The sequence below is a fragment of the Trematomus bernacchii genome, unplaced genomic scaffold, assembly GCF_902827165.1.
Source record: "Trematomus bernacchii unplaced genomic scaffold, fTreBer1.1, whole genome shotgun sequence".
NCBI classification, from domain to species: Eukaryota; Metazoa; Chordata; class Actinopteri; order Perciformes; family Nototheniidae; genus Trematomus; species Trematomus bernacchii.
Genome location: NW_022987843.1, coordinates 77,501 through 104,389, shown reverse-complemented (window position 1 = coordinate 104,389; position 26,889 = coordinate 77,501). Strand labels below are relative to the sequence as shown.

The 26,889-nt window shown below is 41.4% G+C and overlaps 2 protein-coding genes across 2 annotated transcripts in view; both read right to left on the bottom strand.

Annotated features, from left to right (window-relative positions):
- Nucleotides 1–5,207: 5,207 nt before the first annotated feature.
- Nucleotides 5,208–10,483, bottom strand: ppp1r42 (protein phosphatase 1, regulatory subunit 42). The gene is made up of 6 exons (XM_034112878.1): nucleotides 10,216–10,483; nucleotides 9,687–9,880; nucleotides 8,699–8,884; nucleotides 6,996–7,162; nucleotides 5,616–5,754; nucleotides 5,208–5,348 (listed from the first exon to the last, which is right to left on the bottom strand). The coding sequence occupies exons 3-6, from the start codon at nucleotides 8,828–8,830 to the stop codon at nucleotides 5,208–5,210; spliced, it is 579 nt and encodes a 192-aa protein (XP_033968769.1). The 5' UTR covers nucleotides 8,831–8,884; nucleotides 9,687–9,880; nucleotides 10,216–10,483.
- A 5,278-nt stretch (nucleotides 10,484–15,761) lies between these two features.
- The window catches only part of cops5 (COP9 signalosome subunit 5), an 11,488-nt gene continuing 360 nt past the window's right edge, over nucleotides 15,762–26,889 (bottom strand). Inside the window, 8 exon segments of the mRNA XM_034112883.1 lie at nucleotides 15,762–16,203; nucleotides 20,380–20,528; nucleotides 21,893–22,004; nucleotides 23,146–23,231; nucleotides 24,203–24,220; nucleotides 24,222–24,269; nucleotides 24,648–24,776; nucleotides 25,869–26,103. Coding sequence (XP_033968774.1) covers nucleotides 16,113–16,203; nucleotides 20,380–20,528; nucleotides 21,893–22,004; nucleotides 23,146–23,231; nucleotides 24,203–24,220; nucleotides 24,222–24,269; nucleotides 24,648–24,776; nucleotides 25,869–26,103 — 868 coding nt within the window. The 3' untranslated portion in view covers nucleotides 15,762–16,112.

Sequence of the window (26,889 nt, the reverse complement as noted above, 5' to 3'; positions counted from 1 at the left end):
CACAACCAGATGACATACCATCAGTGAGGGAAAAGAGTAAGAACTAAGATGTATAGGTGAAGAGGCACAACGTGTCTACGTCAATGCACTCTTATTAGATTATTGTATCAACTATAAGCTTTATCAAAAAGGAAGGTCTTCAGCGCACTCTTAAAAACAGATAGGGTGTCTGCCGCCCGAACACAAACTGGAAGCTGATTCCACAAAAGTGGAGCTTGATAAGAAAAGGCTCTGGCTCCCATTGTACTTTCAGAGACTCTAGGAACAACCAACAACCCTGCATTCTAGGAACGCAGTGCCCTAGTAGGCCAGTAGGGTATAATGAGTTATTTAAGGTAAGATGGCGCCTGCCCATTAAGGGCTTTGTAGGCGAGAAGAAGAGTTGTAAATGCTATCCTGTGTTCTTCAGGGAGCCAGTGTAAGGCAGCCAGAGCAGGAGTAATGTGGTCCCTTTTCCTAACTCTGGTTAGTACACGAGCTGCAGCATTTTGAATCAGCTGAAGAGACTTCACTGACTTCTTGGTACACCCTGATAATAAAGAGTTACAATAATCCAGCCTTGAAGTAACAAGGTTCAAGGTTCAAGGTTCAAGGTTCTTTATTGTCAATCTGACATAGCTACAGAGTAATTATGCAGTTGAAAATCTTATGTCACAGGCTTCTCCAACAATGCAACATAATAACATAACATAATAACAATAAGAGCAAGAGCAATACAAAAATAATAATAGTTATAAAAATGAAATAAAGTTATGATGTGGAATAGTGCAGTATGAGTCTATATACAAGTTATTGGAATGATATATATATTAGGTATTAGATACATACTACTGAGTAGCAGTTGAATGTTTGAAGTTGTTTCAACAGTTCAATTGTTTAACAGTCTCACTGCCGCGGGAAGAAACTGTCTCCGAATCTCTTGTCCTTGCCCGGATTGCTGCGGTAACGTCTGCCAGACGGCAACAGAAAGAACAGTTTGTGGCTGGGGTGATGGGGGTCTTTGATAATCCGTAGTGATTTCTTCCTGAGCCGCTGGGAGTAAAGGTCCTCCATGGATGGCAGCTCCGTCCTGGTGATGTGCTGTGCAGTTTTCACCACCCTCTGTAAAGCCTTACGATCGAGGTCGGTGCAGCTGCTGTACCAGGCCGTCATGCTGCCAGTGAGGATGCTCTCTATGGTGCACCTGTAGAAGTTGCAGAGTATCCTGGAATCCATTTTGAACCTCCTCAGCCTGCGGAGGAAGAAGAGCCGCTGTCGAGCTTTCTTGGTGATGGTGGTGGTGTGAAGAGACCATGTCAGGTCCTCAGTGATGTGGACCCAAGGAACCTGAAAGCTGCTGACTCTCTCCACCGTAGTCCCATTGATGGCGATGGGGGCGTGTCCCTCTCTCTGTGCTTCCTGTTAGTCCACAATCAGCTCCTTTGTTTTGCTGATGTTGAGATGGAGGTTGTTCTCCTGGCACCAAGATGTCAGGTTTTCGACCTCCTCTCTGTACGCCGTCTCGTCATCGTCTGTGATCTGGCCGATGACGGTCGTGTCATCAGCAAACTTCACGATGGTGTTGGAGCTGTGTGTGGCCACGCAGTCGTGGGTGAACAGGGAGTAGAGGAGAGGGCTGAGCACGCAGCCTTGAGGGGCACCGGTGTTTAGAATCAGGGTGGAGGATGTGATGTTTCCCACCCGCACTGCCTGGGGTCTGCCCGTCAGGAAGTTCAGGATCCAGTCACAGAGGGCGCTGTTGAGCCCGAGGTCTCTGAGCTTGATGGCCAGCTTGGAGGGCACAATGGTGTTGAATGCTGAACTGTAGTCAATGAACAGCATTCTCACATATGTGTTCCTGTTCTTCGGGTCCAGGTGTGAGAGGGCAGTGTGGAGGGTGAGGGCTATGGCGTCGTCTGTGGACCTGTTTGCTCTGTAGGCAAACTGGGGGTCCAGAGATTCAGGGAGGGAGGAGGTGATGAATAATTTGACTAACCGCTCAAAGCACTTCATTATGATGACAAATGCATGGACTAGTTTCTCTGCATCGTTTGGAGGCAAGATATGCCTGATCTTTGCAATGTTGCGTAGATGAAAGTAAGGTCCTTTAGATTGAGTTATGTGGGCGTCTCACTGGAACACCAAGGTTCCTCACAGTCTCACTGGAACACCAAGGTTCCTCACAGTCTCACTGGAACACCAAGGTTCCTCACAGTCTCACTGGAACACCAAGGTTCCTCACAGTCTCACTGGAACACCAAGGTTCCTCACAGTCTCACGGAACACCAAGGTTCCACAGTCTCACTGGAACACCAAGGTTCCTCACAGTCTCACTGGAACACCAAGGTTCCTCACAGTCTCACTGGAACACCAAGGTTCCTCACAGTCTCACTGGAACACCAAGGTTCCTCACAGTCTCACTGGAACACCAAGGTTCCTCACAGTCTCACTGGAACACCAAGGTTCACAGTCTCACTGGAACACCAAGGTTCCTCACAGTCTCACTGGAACACCAAGGTTCCTCACAGTCTCACTGGAACACCAAGGTTCCTCACAGTCTCACTGGAACACCAAGGTTCCTCACAGTCTCACTGGAACACCAAGGTTCCTCACAGTCTCACTGGAACACCAAGGTTCCTCACAGTCTCACTGGAACACCAAGGTTCCTCACAGTCTCACTGGAACACCAAGGTTCCTTACAGTCTCACTGGAACACCAAGGTTCCTCACAGTCTCACTGGAACACCAAGGTTCCTCACAGTCTCACTGGAACACCAAGGTTCTCACAGTCTCACTGGAACACCAAGGTTCCTTACAGTCTCACTGGAACACCAAGGTTCCTCACAGTCTCACTGGAACACCAAGGTTCCTCACAGTCTCACTGGAACACCAAGGTTCCTACAGTCTCACTGGAACACCAAGGTTCCTCACAGTCTCACTGGAACACCAAGGTTCCTCACAGTCTCACTGGAACACCAAGGTTCCTCAACAGTCTCACTGGAACACCAAGGTTCCTCACAGTCTCACTGGAACACCAAGGTTCCTCACAGTCTCACTGGAACACCAAGGTTCCTCACAGTCTCACTGGAACACCAAGGTTCCTCACAGTCTCACTGGAACACCAAGGTTCCTCACAGTCTCACTGGAACACCAAGGTTCCTCACAGTCTCACTGGAACACCAAGGTTCCTCACAGTCGCACTGGAACACCAAGGTTCCTCACAGTCTCACTGGAACACCAAGGTCCTCACAGTTCACTGGACAACCAAGGTTCCTCACAGTCTCACTGGAACACCAAGGTTCCTCACAGTCTCACTGGAACACCAAGGTTCCTTACAGTCTCACTGGAACACCAAGGTTCCTCACAGTCTCACTGGAACACCAAGGTTCCTCACAGTCTCACTGGAACACCAAGGTTCCTCACAGTCTCACTGGAACACCAAGGTTCCTCACAGTCTCACTGGAACACCAAGGTTCCTTACAGTCTCACTGGAACACCAAGGTTCCTCACAGTCTCACTGGAACACCAAGGTCCTCACAGTCTCACTGGAACACCAAGGTTCCTTACAGTCTCACTGGAACACCAAGGTTCCTCACAGTCTCACTGGAAAACCAAGGTTCCTCACAGTCTCACTGGAACACCAAGGTTCCTCACAGTCTCACTGGAACACCAAGGTTCCTCACAGTCTCACTGGAACACCAAGGTTCCTCACAGTCTCACTGGAACACCAAGGTTCCTCACAGTCTCACTGGAGGCCAAATGAATGCCATCCAGAGTTAGTATATCTTTAGATAGTTTGTTTCTTTTAATTTGTGAATGATGTTGTGTTGCTGTTTTAATAATTGTTTATTCTATTTGATCTCGTTTTCACTGCAAAGCGTCTTTGAGCACCTGGAAGAGCGCTTGGAAATTAAATGTATTATTATTATTGCAGTATTTACATTGATATTTGATGGAATAAAATATGTGCACATTGTGTACATTGTGTACATTATGTACATTGTGTACATTGTGTACATTATGTACATTGTGTACATTGTGTACATTGTGTGCATTGTGTACATTGTGTACATTATGTACATTGTGCACAATGTACATTGTGTACATTGTGTACATTATGTACATTGTGTACATTGTGTACATGTGTACATTGTGTACATTGTGTACATGTGTGCATTGTGCTACATTGTGCTGCATGGCTACATTGTGCTACATTATGTACATTTGTGCACAATGTACATTGTGTACATTGTGTGCATTGTGTACATTGTGTACATTGTGTGCATTGTGTACACAATGCACACAATGTACACAATGTACATTGTGCACAATGTACACAATGTACATTGTGCACAATGTACATTGTGTACATTGTGTGCATTGTGTACATTGTGTACATTGTGTGCATTGTGTACATTGTGTACATTATGTACATTGTGCACAATGTACACAATGTACACATTGTGCACATTGTGTACATTGTGTACATTGTGTACATTGTGTGCATTGTGTACATTGTGTACATTATGTACATTGTGCACAATGTACACAATGTGCACAATGTGCACATTGTGCACATTGTGTACATTGTGCGCATCGTGCGCATCGTGCGCATCGTGCGCATCGTGCGCATCGTGCGCATCGTGCGCATCGTGCGCATCGTGACATCGTGTACATCGTGCACATCGTGCACATCGTGCACATCGTGCACATCGTGCACATCGTGTACATCGTGTACATCGTGCACATCGTGTACATCGTGTACATCGTGTACATCGTGCACATCGTGCACATCGTGTACATCGTGTACATCGTGCACATCGTGTACATCGTGTACATCGTGTACATCGTGCACATCGTGCACATCGTGCACATCGTGCACATCGTGTACATCGTGCACATCGTGCACATCGTGCACATCGTGCACATCGTGTACATCGTGTACATCGTGTACATCGTGTACATCGTGCACATCGTGCACATCGTGTACATCGTGTACATCGTGTACATCGTGCACATCGTGTACATCGTGTACATCGTGTACATCGTGCGTGTACATCGTGTACATCGTGTACATCGTGCACATCGTGCACATCGTGCACATCGTGCACATCGTGCACATCGTGCACATCGTGCACATCGTGCACATCGTGTACATCGTGTACATCGTGTACATCGTGTACATCGTGTACATCGTGTACATCGTGTACATTCAGTCTCACCTCTGGGTTAAGTAGAGATATTTGTGTTTACCTCCAGATTGTTTAGTCTGTTGTCCGCAGCAGAGAAATGTCGGAGCTCCTTCAGCACCGTCAGGTCTCTGATGTCATCGATGTTGTTGTTGTTGATGTTTAGGACGCAAAGAGATTCCTGTGCAGAGAAGATGTTGTTGTTTATTATCCAGAACGTAGAAAACACACCGAACAGAATGAGCTGTTGTTCTGTCGGTCCGAAGTCAGACCTGCTCCTCCTGCTCCTCCTGCTTCTCCTGCTTCTCCTGCTTCTCCTGCTTCTCAAACGGCACATTTACAAAGTGCAGGAACTCTACATTGTTTATAATAATTCCTCAAAAGAAAAACTTAACATCTAAAAAATAATGACATGTTACAATAACATCAAAATAAAGATAGTTCTCACAGCGAGGCAGAGGAGGGTCATGGGGTCGAGGAGCAGCTTCTCCCCCGGGTGCAGCCTCTGGTTCTCCAGGTGAAGCTCGCTCAGATCTGGAAGATTCTCCAAACCTTCAACCACCAAGATCCTGTTCCCTCCGAGATACCTGAGGAGACACCAGTGAGTACTCCCATCCTACAACAAGCTATACTGTACTCGCTTGCAAGTCAAAGTCCTGCTATTAAAACCCCTATTTTAGATATATTAATAATGTACAGGTATTATCAGTAACGTATTGATTCTGCAGCAATGCATCCTATTCTAGCTTTGTCTCTGTCCTCTGGGAGCTCTGAGATTTACCTCTGAGATTTAGTCAAAGAGACAGAAATGGCCTTGATTGATTGGTAAGTTTGTGGTGTTTTGATAACATATTCAGTTCCCTGGAGAAAAGACAGTGTTAGGATAAAGAAGAGAAAACACTTCAGATATAGCATACATGAAACTGATACAGATTAGGAGTCAATACTACGTTTCCTTTCTGTTTCTACACACTGAGAGTACAACCTCATACACACTGAGAGTACAACCTCATACACACTGAGAGTACAACCTCATTACACACTGAGAGTACAACCTCATACACACTGAGAGTACAACCTCATACACACTGAGAGTACAACCTCATACACACTGAGAGTACAACCTCATACACACTGAGAGTACAACCTCATACACACTGAGAGTACAACCTCATACACACTGAGAGTACAACCTCATACACACTGCATCTGCTCCAGAGAACACACTGAGAGTACAACCTCATACAAGTACAAGACTACATGAACAGTCCCTTTAAGGTGTGTGTACTCAGTTTGTTGAGCCTCTGCAGGTACAGGTGTGTGAGGTGGTTGCTCTGCAGGTACAGGTGTGTGAGGTGGTTGCTCTGCAGGTACAGGTGTGTGAGGTGGTTGCTCTGCAGGTAACAGGTGTGTGAGGTGGTTGCTCTGCAGGTACAGGTGTTTGAGGTGGTGCTCTACAGGTACAGTGGTGTGTGAGGTGGTTGCTCTACAGGTACAGGTGTGTGAGGTGGTTGCTCTACAGGTACAGGTGTGTGAGGTGGTTGCTCTACAGGTACAGGTGTGTGAGGTGGTTGCTCTGCAGGTACAGGTGTGTGAGGTGGTTGTTCATGTCCAGGTGTGTGTACTCACAGTTTGTTGAGCCTCTGCAGGTTGTGCAGGTTGTCCATGTGTGTGAGGTGGTTGCTCTGCAGGTACAGGTGTGTGAGGTGGTTGCTCTACAGGTACAGGTGTGTGAGGTGGTTGCTCTGCAGGTACAGGTGTGTAAGGTGGTTGCTCTGCAGGTACAGGTGTGTGAGGTGGTTGTTCATGTCCAGGTGTGTGTACTCACAGTTTGTTGAGCCTCTGCAGGTTGTGCAGGTTGTCCATGTGTGTGAGGTGGTTGTTCTGCAGGTACAGGTGTGTGAGGTTGCAGGCGAAGGCCAGGTTGCAGATGTGTGAGATGTGATTATCGTACAGGTAGAGAACGGTGAGGTTTCTACACATCGAGAGATCCCCCTGAAACAAGGAGGAGGAGAAGTACTCACTGTACTTGAGTAAAAGTAGAAGTACTCACTGTACTTGAGTAAAAGTAGAAGTACTCAGATCTGGTACTTGAGTAAAAGTAGAAGTACTCAGATCTTGTACTTGAGTAAAAGTAGAAGTACTCAGATCTTGTACTTGAGTAAAAGTAGAAGTACTCAGATCTGGTACTTGAGTAAAAGTAGAAGTACTCAGATCTTGTACTTGAGTAAAAGTAGAAGTACTCAGATCTGGTACTTGAGTAAAAGTAGAAGTACTCAGATCTTGTACTTGAGTAAAAGTAGAAGTACTCACTGTACTTGAGTAAAAGTAGAAGTACTCACTGTACTTGAGTAAAAGTAGAAGTACTCAGATCTTGTACTTGAGTAAAAGTAGAAGTACTCAGATCTTGTACTTGAGTAAAAGTAGAAGTACTCACTGTACTTGAGTAAAAGTAGAAGTACTCAGATCTTGTACTAGAGTAAAAGTAGAAGTACTCAGATCTTGTACTTGAGTAAAAGTAGAAGTACTCAGATATTGTACTTGAGTAAAAGTAGAAGTACTCAGATCTTGTACTTGAGTAAAAGTAGAAGTACTCACTGTACTTGAGTAAAAGTAGAAGTACTCACTGTACTTGAGTAAAAGTAGAAGTACTCACTGTACTTGAGTAAAAGTAGAAGTACTCAGATCTTGTACTTGAGTAAAAGTAGAAGTACTCAGATCTTGTACTTGAGTAAAAGTAGAAGTACTCACTGTACTTGAGTAAAAGTAGAAGTACTCACTGTACTTGAGTAAAAGTAGAAGTACTCAGATCTTGTACTAGAGTAAAAGTAGAAGTACTCAGATCTTGTACTTGAGTAAAAGTAGAAGTACTCAGATATTGTACTTGAGTAAAAGTAGAAGTACTCAGATCTTGTACTTGAGTAAAAGTAGAAGTACTCAGATCTTGTACTTGAGTAAAAGTAGAAGTACTCACTGTACTTGAGTAAAAGTAGAAGTACTCACTGTACTTGAGTAAAAGTAGAAGTACTCAGATCTTGTACTTGAGTAAAAGTAGAAGTACTCAGATCTTGTACTTGAGTAAAAGTATGAAGTGGCATAACATGGAAATACTCAAGTAAAGTACAAGTATCTCAAAATTGTACTTAAGTACAGTACTTGAGTAAATAATAATACTAATCTTTATTAGCACCTTTCATACAATAAGTGCAGTTCATAGACATGTCACAGATCATTGATATCACACAGCATACAGTTACCAGTAAAAGACATACAAACTAAAAGTAGCATATACTAGACATATACAAAATACATTTAGATCAAAGGTACAACGATGAAATGGTGCATTAAAAGGAGGATAATGAAAACACCCAATCAGAGGACAGGTTGAAATGAGAGCGTGCAGCAGAGCAGGAGTTCACTTCCTAAACGGCTAAATTGTACAAATGTGTTTTGAGTTTGTTTTTGAAAGACTTCCACCGAGGTACTGAGTTACTTCCTCTGAGGAAGATAATCTAGAGTTGAAGCTCTTACTATGTCCTCGATGTTCTTGCTGAAGAAGTGGAGGTGTGTGAGCGTCCTCAGGTACTCTGGGAAGGAAAGGCCTCTTTTCTTTTTGAAGTGGTTTCTAGATTTAGCGATGAGATCCACGGTGAGACGCACCATCGTGTCTCCTGTCAGAAAGAAACCTTTCAGAAGCAGCCGAGCGTTCAGCAGACGCTGCAGAGAAAACACACAAAAAGACCTGGCAGGTAAACACACACTCCTTAGAAAATATGTTTTAAAATGCCACATTACCTTCAGTAGTCATAACCATAATGACAGGTGAAGATTAGCCCTGTGCAGGACTCTAAAGCTCATGTCAAATCACATTGAGGGGTAATTGATGGTTTATATAGATCACTATTGTCCAGGAAACATGCTAAGAGGCTAAAGGTCAGCTGGCCCTTTCATTCAGGGGGTCGTTTATTATCCTGACCTGACATGAGATGGCACAATTCATTATACTTAACAAATAAACATCATTTTAAATCATGGAAGCCCGTTTTCACCAGGACAAGATGGAAAAAGAGCTGGTAAAAAATATAATCTTGCCTCAGAAATGGTAAATGGAATACCAAAAAAATAAAGACTTGATATCTAAAAATAATAACATGTTAAAATAATATCAAAATAAAGACTTAAAATGTTAAGATAATGAAATCAAATCTACAAATAATGCCCTAAATTCTCAAAATAATTAGTTAATATATCAAAAATAATACAAAACAATAATACAAATAATAATAATACACTTTCTTAATATGTTGTCATTCATTTGAGGAACTCTCTCATTAAAATGATGTGTGTGTGTGTGTGTGTGTGTGTGTATGTGTGTGTGTGTGTGTGTGTGTGTGTGTGTGTGTGTGTTCCTCACCTGATGAGGCTCTGATCGATAAACAGCTAAAGGCTAACGGACTAGCTCCTCTCCACAGACTCTACCAACAGACGGACACAATACAAAATAAGATGGAAAACTAACCTGAAAAATGCGTCAACGAAGAGGACGTCAAAATGTAATGTTTAAACGTCTCCAGGACCAGAACAGGGTGAAATGCTAACTAGATGCTAGCTAAACTGCTGTAAAAAAACGAGTCAGGTGTTGTGTTTGATGTTGCCATGGAGATGACGTAAAGCGACGTAAAGGTCACAGAATCTGACGGGTGACAGGATTCACTGTAAACAAAAAATGGTAAATGAATACCAGAAAATAAAGACTTAATATCTAAAAATAATAACATGTTGAAATAATAAAAATAAAGACTTAAAATGTTAGGATAATGAAATAAAATCTACAAATAATGTCCTAAATTCTCAATTAGTTAATATATGAAAAATAATACAAAACAATAATAAAGATAATAATAATACACTTTCTTAATATTTTGTCATTCATTTGAGGAACTCTCTCATTAAAATTATATGTGTGTGTGTGTGTGTGTGTGTGTGTGTGTGTGTGTGTGTGTGTGTGTGTGTGTGTGTGTGTGTGTGTGTGTGTGTGTGTTCCTCACCTGATGAGGCTCTGATTGATAAAGAGCTAAAGGCTAGCGGACTAGCTCCTCTCCAGAGACCGGTACTTCATCACTGTCATACGATACAGAGAGTAAAAAATAAGCAATCTAGTTTGGTTAATAAGTGCGTAAAGCCAGACAAAGGTAAATATAATGTCAAAATGTTTCCAGAACCAGGACATGGTGAAATGCTAACTAGATGCTAGCTAAACCACGAGTCAGGTGTTGTGTTTGATGTTGCCATGGAGATGACGTAAAGCGACGTAAAGGTCACAGAATCTGACGGGTGACAGGATTCACTGTAAAAACCAGAAGAGTGAGATCATCAGATTCTTGATGCAAAACATGAATAAATGTTACCGTTTTTAGGGGAAATACTTATGTAAATATATACACGAGTTACTACAGGTTAAGACAATAATTCAACAAGGGTGTTACACACTTTTTAGACTATTTTACATGTATGTATTAAAAAACAGACCAGTTATGCACTATTTGGGAACTGGTGTCTTTGTACGTTACCATTGTAATCAGATATTTATTTAAGATACAATTAGATAAACCTTTGCTAATTCCTGTAGGTTAATACAGGTGTTAAAGCAGGGATAAGATTGAATAACAGGATGGGACAGGTAAGAGTACACAGAAGGTAATAGGAATAACACATTTAAAAATGAGCTATATGCTGCAATTACTTACAAAATATATTAATCTGCAGGTTCTTTTTTAAGTTAATGGTTTGTCAGAAATAGGGAAACATTTGAAGTGTTAAAAGTCCATTGGAAGTCTTTAAACGGCCCAATAATTCACTTTAAGTTGATTTTTAACACAGAAACGCCCTTATTAGAGCCTGAAAGCTGCATTTTGAAGACATTATGTGATTATTTTCTGCATTTCTGAGTATCTTCCAGAGGCCTCACAGGACCCTCACAGGACCCTCACAGGACCCCCTCCCTCAGTGACCCCTGCAGTGTTAATCTAGATGATGTCGAGACCTGGTTTCCTGTAAGAGAGGGGGAGCGTTTATGCAGGAGCACATGGCGGAGAGGAAGTGTGTTTTTTGGGGGGTTGAGTCCCTCTGAGGGCATAACAAAACACTCCAGATCTGCTCATTAGATCCTAATAATGTACAGCTATTAATCAGCAGCCTCATCAATCTGCTCTATCCTTCAGATCTGCATTCCTCCGCAGGCTTTTTAAATATTAATGTCTTCATGTTGAGCTGAAATATACAAGATTTATTTTGGCTGCCCACGATTTGACTCTACATAAATGTTCCTATCCCACTTTAAGTCGTGCATACTAATGTCCATCTGGTGATAATCACAATATTTACATGTGCAACGAGTTCAATGTGTCCGCTGATTCCTCAAATCAACTTTAAAAGTGCGTACTCTGAATACTTCACACAGTCAAGCATGTAATGTATTTAAATATCTGGCCGAGCTATTCAGTAGAAAAACCCCTATTTTCAAATACATGAAATATAATCTAATATAAAAAGGAGAGTTTGAGAAACGGTGGTATTCCAAAGTAAATATTAGAAATGGATGTATTGCTGAGTGCCTTATGTTTGTCTTTAAATGCATTTGATTATTTTAATTGATTCATTTTTTATTTCTTGTCAGTTATTTAATTACATTTCTTTTGGTCACCTGGTGTGTCTTTGTTTTTTTGCCGCTTGGTTGGTTACGTATAAGTATTAAAATGTTGTATATTAAGCATGGATCGCCAACTCATTCATTCACTCATTGTTAATATCTGTATTTGTGGATGTCATTGTTGTAAAAAATGAAAAACGGAATAAAGATATTGTTAAATCAAAAAGACATATAATCTAATATGTTTCCTAAAGCGCTGCAGGACATAAAGATCAGATATATATAAAAATCATTATAGAACGAGGTGCCAGGTCTCATGCACGGGACAGAAAACAGACCCTTTTCCCTCGGGATGATTTCTACTGCGAAACACGACATCAAAAATATACATTCAGCCATTACAATGCCAGCTAAATGAGAACGGACAGCAGCCGCGTTGGTGTTTCTCTGCAGAGATGAAGAGCAGAACATCGACAGTGAATGGCCTCCAGTGTGAGGCTGTATCTGCACTGTATCACACACACACACACACACACACACACACACACACACACACACACACACACACACACACACACACACACACACACACACACACACACACACACACACACACACACACACACACACACACACACACACACACACCTCTGAGTCTCTGCAGAGGACAGGGTTTGTTGTTCCATTATGTAATGCTGCTGCTGCTGCCACTGAGTGACGCCTTAATGCACCACGATGTGTTCAAATGTTCGGGAGAAACAAGCATCGAGGGAGAGACAATGTTGCAGAACAAGCCCTCTCTTGTTTGACTTTAGAAAAAGGAGGTACAAGGAAAGTGAAAAACTTACTTTGGGTAAAGAATCGGCATCAGAATAAAGTTAAAGTATCAAGATTTAAATAACTCTACATGGAGAATTACCCTTTTTCTACAGAAGGGTTATAAAAAACGAGGGGAGGGAGATTTATTCAGTCCACATGTTGAGAATAAAGATCAAAATGGAGTAGAAAGCAGACGGGAAAACACAGCCACGGTGTATGTTCAACATGATGGAGCATCAACACTCCTTTGACTTCAAAGTAGGTGTAAGTGCTAAAGTATTCCCTTTAAAATAGTGCTAAAGTATTCCCTTTAAAATAGTGCCTTTAAAATAGTGCTAAAGTATTCCCTTTAAAATAGTGCTAAAGTATTCCCTTTAAAATAGTGCTAAAGTATTCCCTTTAAAATAGTGCTAAAGTATTCCCTTTAAAATAGTGCTAAACCCAAAAAGGAGCTAATTGTAAAGAAATAGGGGAGATTTCGATAAAGACCAAATGTCGAGTGGAAATTGGAAATGTTAAAGCTCCCATGTCATGCTGTTCCGGTTATTACCCGTCCCCTTGTGTTATGAATGTTTTTATGCATGTAAACGGTGTGCGGAGTCAAAACCCTCAAAGTACACCCTGTAGCGAGTAAAACTCTAACACAGAGAAGACCTCCCCAAAACGCCTCGTTGGAGATACGTCACTGCCCATTTGATTCTTCCGGGTACCGCCTGATGTCATGCGGTACCCGGAACGAAATGGACCAATCCGGAAGAGCTATGGTCACACCCAGCGGCGCTGGCCGCACCCTCTGCCAGCCTAACATTTACTGTTGGAAGCTCTGGTTCAGTTCACAATCGATCCAGTCATGCCACTGCCAAGGACCTGTTTCCTGAAATGTGAGGAGAAATCTGAGCTGTTTGTCCTACCGACGGAAGAACCACCACGAAGTCAGTGGTTGAAATTTCTTTTTAACACTGTTCCTTGAGAGGTTCGAAGAACGTTACTGTGTGCGCGGCATTTCACAGACGAAAGCTTCCAAAACATTGCCCAGTTTGAGGCCGGATATGCACAGCATTTGAAACTGAAGGACGATGCTATTCCTAGTTTGATTGGACCGTTTGGAGCAGGGGAAGATTCTGGTACACAACCTGTAAGTTTGCATTGTTATTTGTGTATTTATCAAACAAGGTATCTACCACGACTGGTTAAATGTGTAAACATGTTTCGGACTGCTAAGCCAGTGCTAACTGTGCTAACTAAGTTGCTAGCGTTTCCATATCAACTCTAATATCAGCAGATGGCCTTACATACATGTATCTCATAGCAGGAGAATGTCTGCATTCACACACCAAATACTCATAGACAGTATACTCCGGGCGAACGTAGCAGACTACCCGTATAAGATTGCAATTATAAACACGTTATTGCTAGCCTAATATGAACCACTAGCTTTTGTTCATAGTAGTTTTATTACACTCCATTATAGTTGCCGTTCCTCGGAGCTAATGTTCATATTAGCTCGGAGAAAATCCCCTCTCTTTGCCCGCTCACAGACCCCCAAAGGACTGATAGCATGTATAGCTAACGAGGCTAGCTACACATGCTAGCGGGAAACATTGTATGACCGAACTTGGCAGACTACCCGTATAAGATTGCAATTATAAACACGTTATTGCTAGCCTAATATGAACCACTAGCTTTTGTTCATAGTAGTTTTATTACTCTACATTATAGTTGCCGTTCCTCCGAGCTAACGTTCATATCGTGTTAGCTACCAAGGTAAACAAAGCTAGGTTAGCATATTAGCAGGCAAGCTGTTCATTAGATGGATTAGATAGATCCACACTCCTACCTCAACTACTACTAACGAATCTAAAACAACTAAGTTTCTCTAATATTTTGTGATTTGCATTTGATTTCGTCCAGCCAGATCCTGCCGGACAATACATGACTGGACAACCACACTGAGGCCTCGTCCTAAAAAGCCCCGGCTGCGCCCAGGCAAGATGCCGACAACGGGGAGTAATTGACGATATACTGTGTATATATGTATATTTACGTTCATTTTGTACATTTCTAAAAATAAAGTTCAATGGAAATACTTAGTAGGCCTATCCTTTCTTCCCTGAATTATTTGCTCCTATAACATATCATTCATATATAGCAAACCATGATTTGATTTCTCATCAAACAGTAGTAGTTTATTACAGGTAAAAATAACTTACTCTTTGTTATGACCGGCTCGTAGGCCACAACGGAAAGACAAGGAGACATACACGAGTTTACAAAACCACGGCACATTTATTGTGGTAAATGCAGAGATAGGTGGTTGAGAGGAGAGGATCGCCGAGCCGCTTTGGAGAGAGAGAGGGGCCGCCGTGTGACTCCGGGCAGCTGGCTAGCACCTCGGCTCCGGCCAGGTGTCCGTGATCGCGCTGATTAGCCTCTTCAGCTCCACCCCATCGTAAGACAAAGGCCCTGGGGCCGTCACACTCTTCTATAACAACAGTTGTAGGTACAGTTCGGTTAGTTAGCGTATAAAATATACGGCTGTACCGACGCCATTATAAGACTGATGTTCCGCTGAGAGCAGCCGTTAAAAGCACTGTTAGACATGGGCGGAGCCTCTCTGGTGGTTGACTAATCAGAACAGAGTGGCCGAGCTGACCAATCGGAGCACACTAGGCTCACAGGGAGGGGGGGGCAAGAGCTCCAACGAGTCGTTTAGTGGAGAGAGTGAATACTGCTGAATACACATGCTTGACAGAGATGCTGTATGAGAAACCAATGTGAGTTTGGAAAATTGCACAGTATAAATCTATTTTAGTATACCTCAACAATGTAATTATGATCAGTGGAAATGGCCATGACATGGGCCCTTTAAGAATAAAGTAAAAATGGCTAAAAATAGAGTAAAAATAAAGAACAGCATTTAGTGGATAAGGAAGCAGCAGTTTGACACTCAGTGAGGATTTGCTAAATAAGAAAGTAATAAATCCAGATATGAGCATAAAGAGGATTTAAAGCAGTAGAGGTTTCCACACACACACACACACACACGTCCACCTTCAATATCACAGCGTTTATTATAGGAAACTAAACAGCAAATGTTTTCTTTCAAGAGAATGAAATAAAGACAAATAGCAGTTTTACTTTTTTTATTTTTCTTGCATGAATTTTCACTGTTTTCAAAGTTTAGCTAATCCTAATCTCAAAACAGAAACCACAGATAATCCTAATCTCAAAACAGAAACCACAGATAATCCTAATCTCAAAACAGAAACCACAGATAATCCTAATCTCAAAACAGAAACCACAGATAATCCTACCCGGGCATTTAGACATGAGTGCTGAACAGGAACCAGGTCTTCAGAGGGGGTCAGCTGCTGGTTCTGGATCAGTTAGCAGACGTATTGATCTGGATCAGCTGCTGGTTCTGGATCAGTTAGCAGACGTATTGATCTGGATCAGCTGCTGGCTCTGGATCAGTTCTTAGTTAGCAGACGTGTTGACCTGGTTGAAGAGTTTATCTTTAATCACCTGAGACATCAGGCCGTGAATCGCCTCGATCGTCGTCTTGCAGCTAAAACACAGGATTCATTCAGTTATTACAAAAGATCATCCATATGTTCCTGTTTCTCATCTGGATCTGTCATTGAAGACATGTGTAACCCCTATGAGGGTCTCCTGGTTACATGAAGATAAACAGACCTGAAACACACGATTCATTCACTTATTACAAAAATAACATTATTGTTTTTACTGATGACCTTTAATGCACTCTGACCAAACTAAATAAATAATACAATTCTGAAATAAATCCCAGTAAATTATCAAAACCAGCATTTAACCTCTTAAAGGTGGGGTAGGTAAGAATGGAGAAACCAGCTCGAGTGCGCTAGAATTTAAAAATACACAACCGGAACAAATCTGCCCCTTCCTTCAGACTTCCTCACAGAGCCCCTCCTCCAACACACACGAACGCGCACATGACCAATGAGGGCACGAGATAAGTTTGTCATAAGTGTCAGAGCCTAATATCAGAGCCTCATATCAGAGCCTCACATCAGAGCCTAATATCAGAGCCTCATATCAGAGCCTCATATCAGAGCCTCACATCAGAGCCTAATATCAGAGCCTCATATCAGAGCCTCATATCAGAGCCTAATATCAGAGCCTCATATCAGAGCCTAATATCAGAGCCTCATATCAGAGCCTCACATCAGAACCTAATATCAGAGCCTCACATCAGAGCCTAATATCAGAGCCTCACATCAGAACCTAATATCAGAGCCTCATATCAGAGCCTCATATCAGAACCTAATATCAGAGCCTCACATCAGAGCCTCATATCAGAGCCTAACATCAGAGCCTCACATCAGAGCCTCATATCAGAGCCTCATATCAGAACCTAATATCAGAGCCTCACATCAGAGCCTCACATCAGAGCCTCATATCAGAGCCTAACATCAGAGCCTCATATCAGAGCCTAACATCAGAGCCTCATATCAGAGCCTCATATCAGAGCCTAACATCAGAGCCTCACATCAGAGCCTAATATCAGAGCCTCACATCAGAACCTAATATCAGAGCCTCATATCAGAGCCTCATATCAGAGCCTAACATCAGAGCCTCACATCAGAGCCTCATATCAGAGCCTCATATCAGAGCCTCATATCAGAGCCTAACATCAGAGCCTCACATCAGAGCCTCATATCAGAGCCTCATATCAGAGCCTCATATCAGAGCCTCATATCAGAGCCTAACATCAGAGCCTAATATCAGAGCCTCATATCAGAGCCTAATATCAGAGCCTAATATCAGAGCCTCATATCAGAGCCTAATATCAGAGCCTCACATCAGAGCCTAATATCAGAGCCTAATATCAGAGCCTAATATCAGAGCCTCATATCAGAGCCTAACATCAGAGCCTCACATCAGAGCCTCATATCAGAGCCTAACATCAGAGCCTAACATCAGAGCCTAACATCAGAGCCTAATATCAGAGCCTAATATCAGGGCCTAATATCAGAGCCTCACATCAGAGCCTAATATCAGAGCCTAATATCAGAGCCTCACATCAGAGCCTAACATCAGAGCCTCACATCAGAGCCTCACATCAGAGCCTAATATCAGAGCCTAATATCAGAGCCTCACATCAGAGCCTAATATCAGAGCCTAATATCAGAGCCTCACATCAGAGCCTCACATCAGAGCCTCACATCAGAGCCTCACATCAGAGCCTAATATCAGAGCCTCATATCAGAGCCTAACATCAGAGCCTCATATCAGAGCCTAATATCAGAGCCTCACATCAGAGCCTAATATCAGAGCCTAATATCAGAGCCTAATATCAGAGCCTAATATCAGAGCCTAATATCAGAGCCTCATATCAGAGCCTAATATCAGAGCCTCACATCAGAGCCTCACATCAGAGCCTCACATCAGAGCCTCACATCAGAGCCTCATATCAGAGCCTCACATCAGAGCCTCATATCAGAGCCTAATATCAGAGCCTCACATCAGAGCCTCACATCAGAGCCTCACATCAGAGCCTAATATCAGAGCCTCATATCAGAGCCTAATATCAGAGCCTCATATCAGAGCCTAATATCAGAGCCTCATATCAGAGCCTCATATCAGAGCCTAACATCAGAGCCTCACATCAGAGCCTCACATCAGAGCCTAATATCAGAGCCTCACATCAGAGCCTAATATCAGAGCCTCACATCAGAGCCTAATATCAGAGCCTCACATCAGAGCCTCACATCAGAGCCTAATATCAGAGCCTCATATCAGAGCCTAATATCAGAGCCTCACATCAGAGCCTCACATCAGAGCCTAATATCAGAGCCTCATATCAGAGCCTAATATCAGAGCCTCACATCAGAGCCTCACATCAGAGCCTAATATCAGAGCCTAATATCAGAGCCTAATATCAGAGCCTCACATCAGAGCCTAATATCAGAGCCTCACATCAGAGCCTCACATCAGAGCCTCATATCAGAGCCTCATATCAGAGCCTCACATCAGAGCCTCACATCAGAGCCTCACATCAGAGCCTCATATCAGAGCCTCACATCAGAGCCTCACATCAGAGCCTCATATCAGAGCCTCACATCAGAGCCTCACATCAGAGCCTCATATCAGAGCCTCACATCAGAGCCTCACATCAGAGCCTAATATCAGAGCCTAATATCAGAGCCTAATATCAGAGCCTCACATCAGAGCCTCACATCAGAGCCTCACATCAGAGCCTCACATCAGAGCCTCACATCAGAGCCTCACATCAGAGCCTCACATCAGAGCCTCATATCAGAGCCTAATATCAGAGCCTCACATCAGAGCCTCACATCAGAGCCTAATATCAGAGCCTCACATCAGAGCCTCACATCAGAGCCTAATATCAGAGCCTAATATCAGAGCCTCACTATCAGAGCCTCATATCAGAGCCTCATATCAGAGCCTCATATCAGAGCCTAACATCAGAGCCTCATATCAGAGCCTAATATCAGAGCCTAATATCAGAGCCTAATATCAGAGCCTAATATCAGAGCCTCATATCAGAGCCTAATATCAGAGCCTCATATCAGAGCCTCATATCAGAGCCTCATATCAGAGCCTCATATCAGAGCCTCATATCAGAGCCTCATATCAGAGCCTCATATCAGAGCCTCATATCAGAGCCTCACATCAGAGCCTCATATCAGAGCCTAATATCAGAGCCTAATATCAGAGCCTCACATCAGAGCCTAATATCAGAGCCTCACATCAGAGCCTCACATCAGAGCCTCATATCAGAGCCTCATATCAGAGCCTAATATCAGAGCCTAATATCAGAGCCTAATATCAGAGCCTCATATCAGAGCCTCATATCAGAGCCTAATATCAGAGCCTAATATCAGAGCCTCACATCAGAGCCTCATATCAGAGCCTAATATCAGAGCCTAATATCAGAGCCTAATATCAGAGCCTAATATCAGAGCCTCACATCAGAGCCTAATATCAGAGCCTCATATCAGAGCCTCATATCAGAGCCTCATATCAGAGCCTAATATCAGAGCCTAATATCAGAGCCTAATATCAGAGCCTAATATCAGAGCCTCATATCAGAGCCTAATATCAGAGCCTCACATCAGAGCCTCACATCAGAGCCTCATATCAGAGCCTCACATCAGAGCCTCATATCATTTGGCATTGTGGCATTTGGATATATATTTTTTTAAAGCCTCTGGAGCAGAGAGAGGAGCTGTGGATTATTGATTAAGGCATCAGTGTTTCTTTGGGTCAAAAACACTAAACTCACAACTTACAATGAAAGCGTTTAGTTTATTTAATAAAAGAGCACATGTTCAATGTGAAGAGTGCCAGTAGATAGAGATTAGTTGCAATTTGGTGCTATATATATATATATATATATATATATATATATATCTATATATATATATATATTAAAACACCTTGAATTTCAGGGGGGGCGCGGGGCTCCGTTGGCGGGGTGCAGCCCCTCCAAGACAACGGTAGGGGAAACACTGAGCATCTTATCAATTAAAGTTAAACATCAACAACTAGAGCAGAAAACAAACAAAATTATAATACATTTATTTTGTAAGCGCTTTTACAGGTGCTCAAAGTCGCTTTACAGAGGTAGTAACAAATAATAATAAATAGATGAATAAATGTTTTATCATCTACAAACAGACAGTAATCATGGGGAATGAAAGCTCTTTTAATAATGAATAATAATAATGACTCTCACCTGTCGCGTGTTGCTTTGGCCAGTTTGTCCTCTGACTTCCTGTCGTGCGTGTCCAGGCCCAACATGAAGCTGCCGCGCCCGAGCTGAGCCTCCGACTGCTCCAACTTCTCTGAGAGGTCAAACACCTGACCTGTGGTGTAGTCAGAGTTCTGCACACACACACACACGTTAATATATCATGTTATTAAACCACATTTAAACTTAAGTGAATCACTGAAACTACACAAAAACTGTGTATTTGTGGACAGATGTGAGTTTATCACACACACACACACACACACACACACACACACACACACACACCCTGACAGGAAGTCAATTCATCTTCATCACAAAGTGACGCAGAGGAGGAGCTGTTTGGATAACCTCGTGTTTAGAGAGACACAAAGTGACTGCAGACACAATGAGCTTCAATCTCTACGGGGGGGGGGGTTTGAGGAATATCAACATTTACCGTCTTGGGACAAAATAGCTGCACTTATATGACACACATATAGTGATGTTTGCAACCTCCCACATGTTCAAATGCTCTGTGCCCATTTTAAATAAATATAATATGTAAAATATGATCAAATTAACTCCAATAATAATAAAACAAACCTTTAATTTCTTAAAATAACATTGGGATCACTTAATCTCTACAGGGGGGTGTGTGGACGTATATGATCAAATGTACTCCACAAATCCTTTAAATTCTTAACATAACATTGAAAGACACTTGGGATCCCTTCACCTTACATTCAATTCAGAAGCCAATATTAGGCTTATACAGATTTACATTTTTTATTTTCATGTAAATCCTGATTGTATTTTACTGATGATTATGAACCCTAACTCTAACTAAAATATAGATTAAAATAAATCAGATTAATTATTATTATATATATTAATTAACATGCCTTTCAACTCTTAAATAGCACTACTAATCTCTAAAAACAATTAACCTTACCTTTAGTTAATAAAACAACTGTATCACAGATTGGACACATCTTTTACTCGACACTATTTTCAGTGTAAAGCAAACAAATAATCCTAATTAAGGTCATCATAAAGTCTCCTAACTAACCCTAATTAAGGTCATCATAAAGTCTCCTAACTAACCCTAATTAAGGTCATCATAAAGTCTCCTAACTAACCCTAATTAAGGTCATCATAAAGTCTCCTAACTAACCCTAATTAAGGTCATCATAAAGTCTCCTAACTAACCCTAATTAAGGTCATCATAAAGTCTCCTAACTAACCCGATAAACCCTGTAAGCTGTGTTTCACCCTCTGCTCTCCCCGTCTCTCCTGTGACGATGAATCACATCTTTAATCCCCTAATAAACCCCTCCAACACTCACTGTACCTCCTCTCTCTCTACATGAGGCTTATTACCTAAAGCAACAAACAGCGGCTCTGTGTAATTAATCACTGAGTCACCACGACTCAGCGCACGTCTGCATGAGTTATAGAGCAATAATTAACCATTAATCAACATGTCCAACAATTAGCAGCGTTTGAAGCTCCGTACCGTCAGGAGGCTGGAGGAGCTGAGCGTGTTCACCCAGTACTTATTCCAGAGCAACTCCAAAAGCTTCCTGTCCAGAGACGACTTGAAGTAGGTGACCTCCAGAGCGTAATACCTGCAGGGAAACACGCAGAGTTTAGAGAGAAGACACGCTAGATAACTAGAGATAACACACTGTAAAGGTTTAGAGATAACACACTGTAAAGGTTTAGAGAGAAGACACTGTAAAGGTTTAGAGATAGCACACTGTAAAGGTTTATAGAGAAGACACGCTAAATAACTAGAGATAGCACACTGTAAAGGTTTAGAGAGAACACACTGTAAAGGTCTATAGAGAACACACTGTAAAGGTTTAGAGATAACACACTGTAAAGGTTTATAGAGAACACACTGTAAAGGTTTATAGAGAAGACACGCTAAATAACTAGAGATAACACACTGTAAAGGTTTAGAGATAGCACACTGTAAAGGTTTATAGAGAAGACACGCTAAATAACTAGAGATAACACACTGTAAAGGTTTATAGAGAACACACTGTAAAGGTTTATAGAGAACACACTGTAAAGGTTTAGAGATAACACACTGTAAAGGTTTATAGAGAACACACTGTAAAGGTTTATAGAGAACACACTGTAAAGGTTTATAGATAACACACTGTAAAGGTTTATAGAGAACACACTGTAAAGGTTTATAGAGAACACACTGTAAAGGTTTAGAGATAACACACTGTAAAGGTTTATAGAGAACACACTGTAAAGGTTTATAGAGAACACACTGTAAAGGTTTATAGATAACACACTGTAAAGGTTTATAGAGAACACACTGTAAAGGTTTATAGAGAACACACTGTAAAGGTTTAGAGAGAGAACACACTGTAAAGGTTTAGAGATAACACACTGTAAAGGTTAGAGATAACACACTGTAAAGGTTTATAGAGAACACACTGTAAAGGTTTATAGAGAACACACTGTAAAGGTTTAGAGATAACACACTGTAAAGGTTTAGAGAGAACACACTGTAAAGGTTTAGAGATAACACACTGTAAAGGTTTAGAGATAACACACTGTAAAGGTTTAGAGAGAAGATAATAACTACACAGTGGATTCTCTATAGTTATTACAGTCACATTTTGAATAAACCTGCACACATTGTAATGAAATGCAGGTTATAAACCTGTGTAACATGGAGAGTATCAAAGTGAAGGTTCACCAGGACTTAACTGCTAAAAGAGGCGAGTAGAATATATCAATACATACTGTTTACAGTGAACCCCGAAGTCTTCGATCTTGTTTAAGGGGATGGTCTGGTACTCTGAGGGTCCCTCATCCGGGGGTTTGTACCCCTGACAACACAAACAAATGCAGGTAAATAACAACAAACTGTACCACAAACACATCATTACTATTACAGTCATTATAATGGGTAATCTAATGTGATAAACAGGCAATTATAAGAGTATTTATTCTGGATTATGCATTAGGATATGGAACGATTAGAGAATCTGTGACGGAGAAATTCACTTAAAATACAAATAAAATATATTCACATAGCTATTGTATAATATACATATATAAACATTAACTTATGTCCGCTGTGTGTACCATTATATTACATTTTTATATGATGTGTATATATATATATATATATATATACAGTACCAGTCAAAAGTTTGGACACACCTGCTCATTGGAAGGTTTTTATTTATTTTAATTATTTTCTACATTGTAGATTAGCACTGAAGACATCAAAACTATAAAAGAACACGTATGGAATTATCTAGTAAAAAAACAAGTGGAAACAATCAAGAATATGATTGAATATTCTCCTAACCCTAACCCTATTCTCCTAACCTTCTACCTAACCCTTCTAACCCCTATTCTCCTACCTACCTAACCCTATTCTCCTAACCCTAACCCTAACACTATTCTCCTACCCTATTCCTCCTAACCCTAACCCTATTCTCCTACCCTATTCTCCTTATTCCTCCTAACCCTATTCTCCTACCCTATTCTCCTAACCCTATTCTCCTAACCCTAACCCTATTCTCCTAACCCTAACCCTAACCCTATTCTCCTAACCCTAACCCTAACCCTATTCTCCTAACCCTACCCCTAACCCTATTCTCCTAACCCTAACCCTATTCTCCTAACCCTACCCCTAACCCTATTCTCCTAACCCAAACCCTGACCCTAACCCTGACCCTAAACCCCCTGTTGCCTTGTGACAGCTTTGCTCAGTCAGCTCCATGGCTCGTCACTCACATCACTGTATGTTCAAATGACCAATAAAGCCTTGAATCAGTAATGCATGTACCTTGGGGTAGGTCCTGAAAGGCGCCCAGGTTGACTTTCCCTGCAGAAATGGTGCGGGTGGGGTCAATCTGAGATACAGTAGAAAAGGGAAACAGAGGTCAGAGGTCACAGTAATCTCCAGGGAGCGCTCCATTTGCCCACCAGCACTCTGAACTGGGCTGTCAGAGTGTGAGAACACACACTTCATTACAGTCGCCCGCGGCCTCGCAGCATGAAGTGTAAACACACAACATGCTGCATGGAGAGGGAAAGTCCTCCATCACACATATCAAGGATTAGGGAGATGAAATAAAAAATGTCTCCTATCATGAAAAATGCACTTTTTTTAATGTCTGTTTATACATACATAACATACATAACACTTCATAGACATGTTTTTTATATATTTGTATTTATCAGAGACCTATAATAAATGCCTAAAATAGTATAATAGGCGTTTCCCTCACCACGACGGCCACAAAGGGCTCCTGGAACTGCTGGTTGAGCATCTGAGTGCTGACGTCGATTCCTGAGAGCCAGCATCCGTATCCAGGGTGACTGTGGTACCAGCCAATAGCGTTCTCCAGACGGCCCACCTGACGCACAGGAAGCACAGCGGTAAATATAATCAACGTACAAATCACATGTTTTTATTGCATTGTGTTGACTGAAGGGGTTTGTGTTCTCTTTTTCTGGAAATGTGCTACTTCAAACTAGACTTATAAATAATTGGCAATAATCTATAAAGTAATCATACGTTGAAGCCCTAATTCAATAGAGAGATCATATGTCAACACAATTAAATTAAAAAGCACATATTTACTATGACAGAAGGTAAACACACAGGGATATTTAACACAGGGGATGAACCCGTGAAACAATTAGTGCTGCAAAATGATCCCCATTTCATTCCACCATTACAAAACCAGCATTACAAGACGGTATCCCAAGAAGGCCTAATAACACATCTCATTCATTCCTCTATGTACTGCACTGCTTACAGATAAAGCCTTTTGTATATTTTATACACCAAAGGATAATAAAGCAGTAGCTCCCAGTGTTATTGGTACCAAACTGTATAAAGCGTCTCCTTTAAGGGCTTGAACACTCATATAGGTGCAGTCTAGTCCACATTGCAAACATTAAGGTTCATTAATTAATTTAATTGGCTACATTTTTTAAATTGAAAACAACGTAACTGAACAGAATGAATGCAGATGTTGTGCTTCCTCCTCTCTCATCATCTCTAAATCATGAAATCTGTCTGACCTGCTTTTCAACCCCTTCGTGTCATTCCTCCATGTTCTGGATGTGCTGCAGAATAAAGTCTCTTGTATCTCTTAATACAACAAAGCATAATAAAGCAGTAGCTCCCAGTGTTAAAGCGTCACATGTATGGGCTTAACACTCATATCGGTGCAGTCTAATCCACATTGCAAACATTAAAGTAGATTTAATTAAACAATTTGAATTTAATTGGCCCAAAAAATATGGTTTTAAACACCGTAACTGAACAGAATGAATGCAGATGTTTCCCCCTCTCTCATCATGAAATGTGTCCGACCTGTTTTGCGTTCTCCACATAGAAAACATTAAAGTAGATTTCCCTGAATAATTGAAAGAAATACGCCCCAAAAATATGTTTTTAAACACCGTAACTGAACAGAATGAATGCCTCTTCCTCCCACCTGTTTAGCGTTCTCGATGTACGCGGCCATGTACTCGTACGCCGCAGCCTGAGCGTTGACGCGTGTTTCTGTTCCCTCCACCGGCAGCGCGAAGCTGTCCATAATCATCATGGTCTCTCCGTCTACCTTCCCCAGCATCAGACCCATAACCTCCAGGTTCCCCCCCGACCGCGCGTGCATCACCATCTTCAGAAGGGCCAGAGCCGACACCTTGCAGTACTTAAAGTAGTGGTGACTGTGGGGGAAAGAGGGGGACATATTACATATATTACACCTAAAAAGGGTTCATCTGTGTTCAAATGCACAGGGGAACTGGAGAGATTTAGGAAGATCTAAAATAGAGGGGAAAATATCAGGTATATTACATATGCAAGTGTTTAATCTTTATTAAAATGCACAGAGAAACAGTAGAGATTTAGGAAGATAAGGAAGATCTCATATAAAGTACTTATATTTATATTTAATATATTTATTTAGCATATACATTTTTACTTTGTCACTTATTTTGAGGACATTTCCTTTGTCTGGTTCCCTTTCTTGTATGAATGTGGTTCTTGCATGTCAATTAGATAATTGCAGATAAGATCATTTCCTTATGAGATTCATACATATTTTTAAGCAAGGTTAAAAATCACCATGTTCCCAATATACTTTCCATAAAAAATGTAATATAATTTAATATTTTATTACTTGAAAAAAAACACAAAGAATTACAAATTTGGAAAAATCATTAAAATAAATCCATATAATATTACAAACAGCAAGCAAATAATTAAATAATTAAAAAATAATAAACTAACAACTTCTACAGTACAAACATCACTGTTAAATGCTGTAATGGCGGAAAGGTAGTTCAACACATTTCTGTTGGCACATCTTTCAGATATAAAGCAGTCATCCATCTTAGCCCTCTGTGTTTAATCAGAATGTAACTGATTTACACAGTTAGCTCTACAGCTGTTGACAAACAAGAAATGCTAGTTCGTAGCCAAGCTAGCAAGGCTGTTCTCAAAATAAAACG

What these genes read in the sequence shown, in the direction of transcription:
- ppp1r42 (XM_034112878.1), bottom strand. Translation starts at nt 8,830, where the DNA reads ATGGTGCGTCTCACCGTGGATCTCATCGCTAAATCTAGAAACCACTTC. An exon ending in GCAAGAACATCGAGGACATA is followed by an intron (nt 7,163 to 8,698) that starts GTAAGAGCTTCA and finishes TCCTTGTTTCAG; the next exon opens with GGGGATCTCTCGATGTGTAG. An exon ending in TGACCCTCCTCTGCCTCGCT is followed by an intron (nt 5,349 to 5,615) that starts GTGAGAACTATC and finishes TTCTCTGCACAG; the next exon opens with GAATCTCTTTGCGTCCTAAA.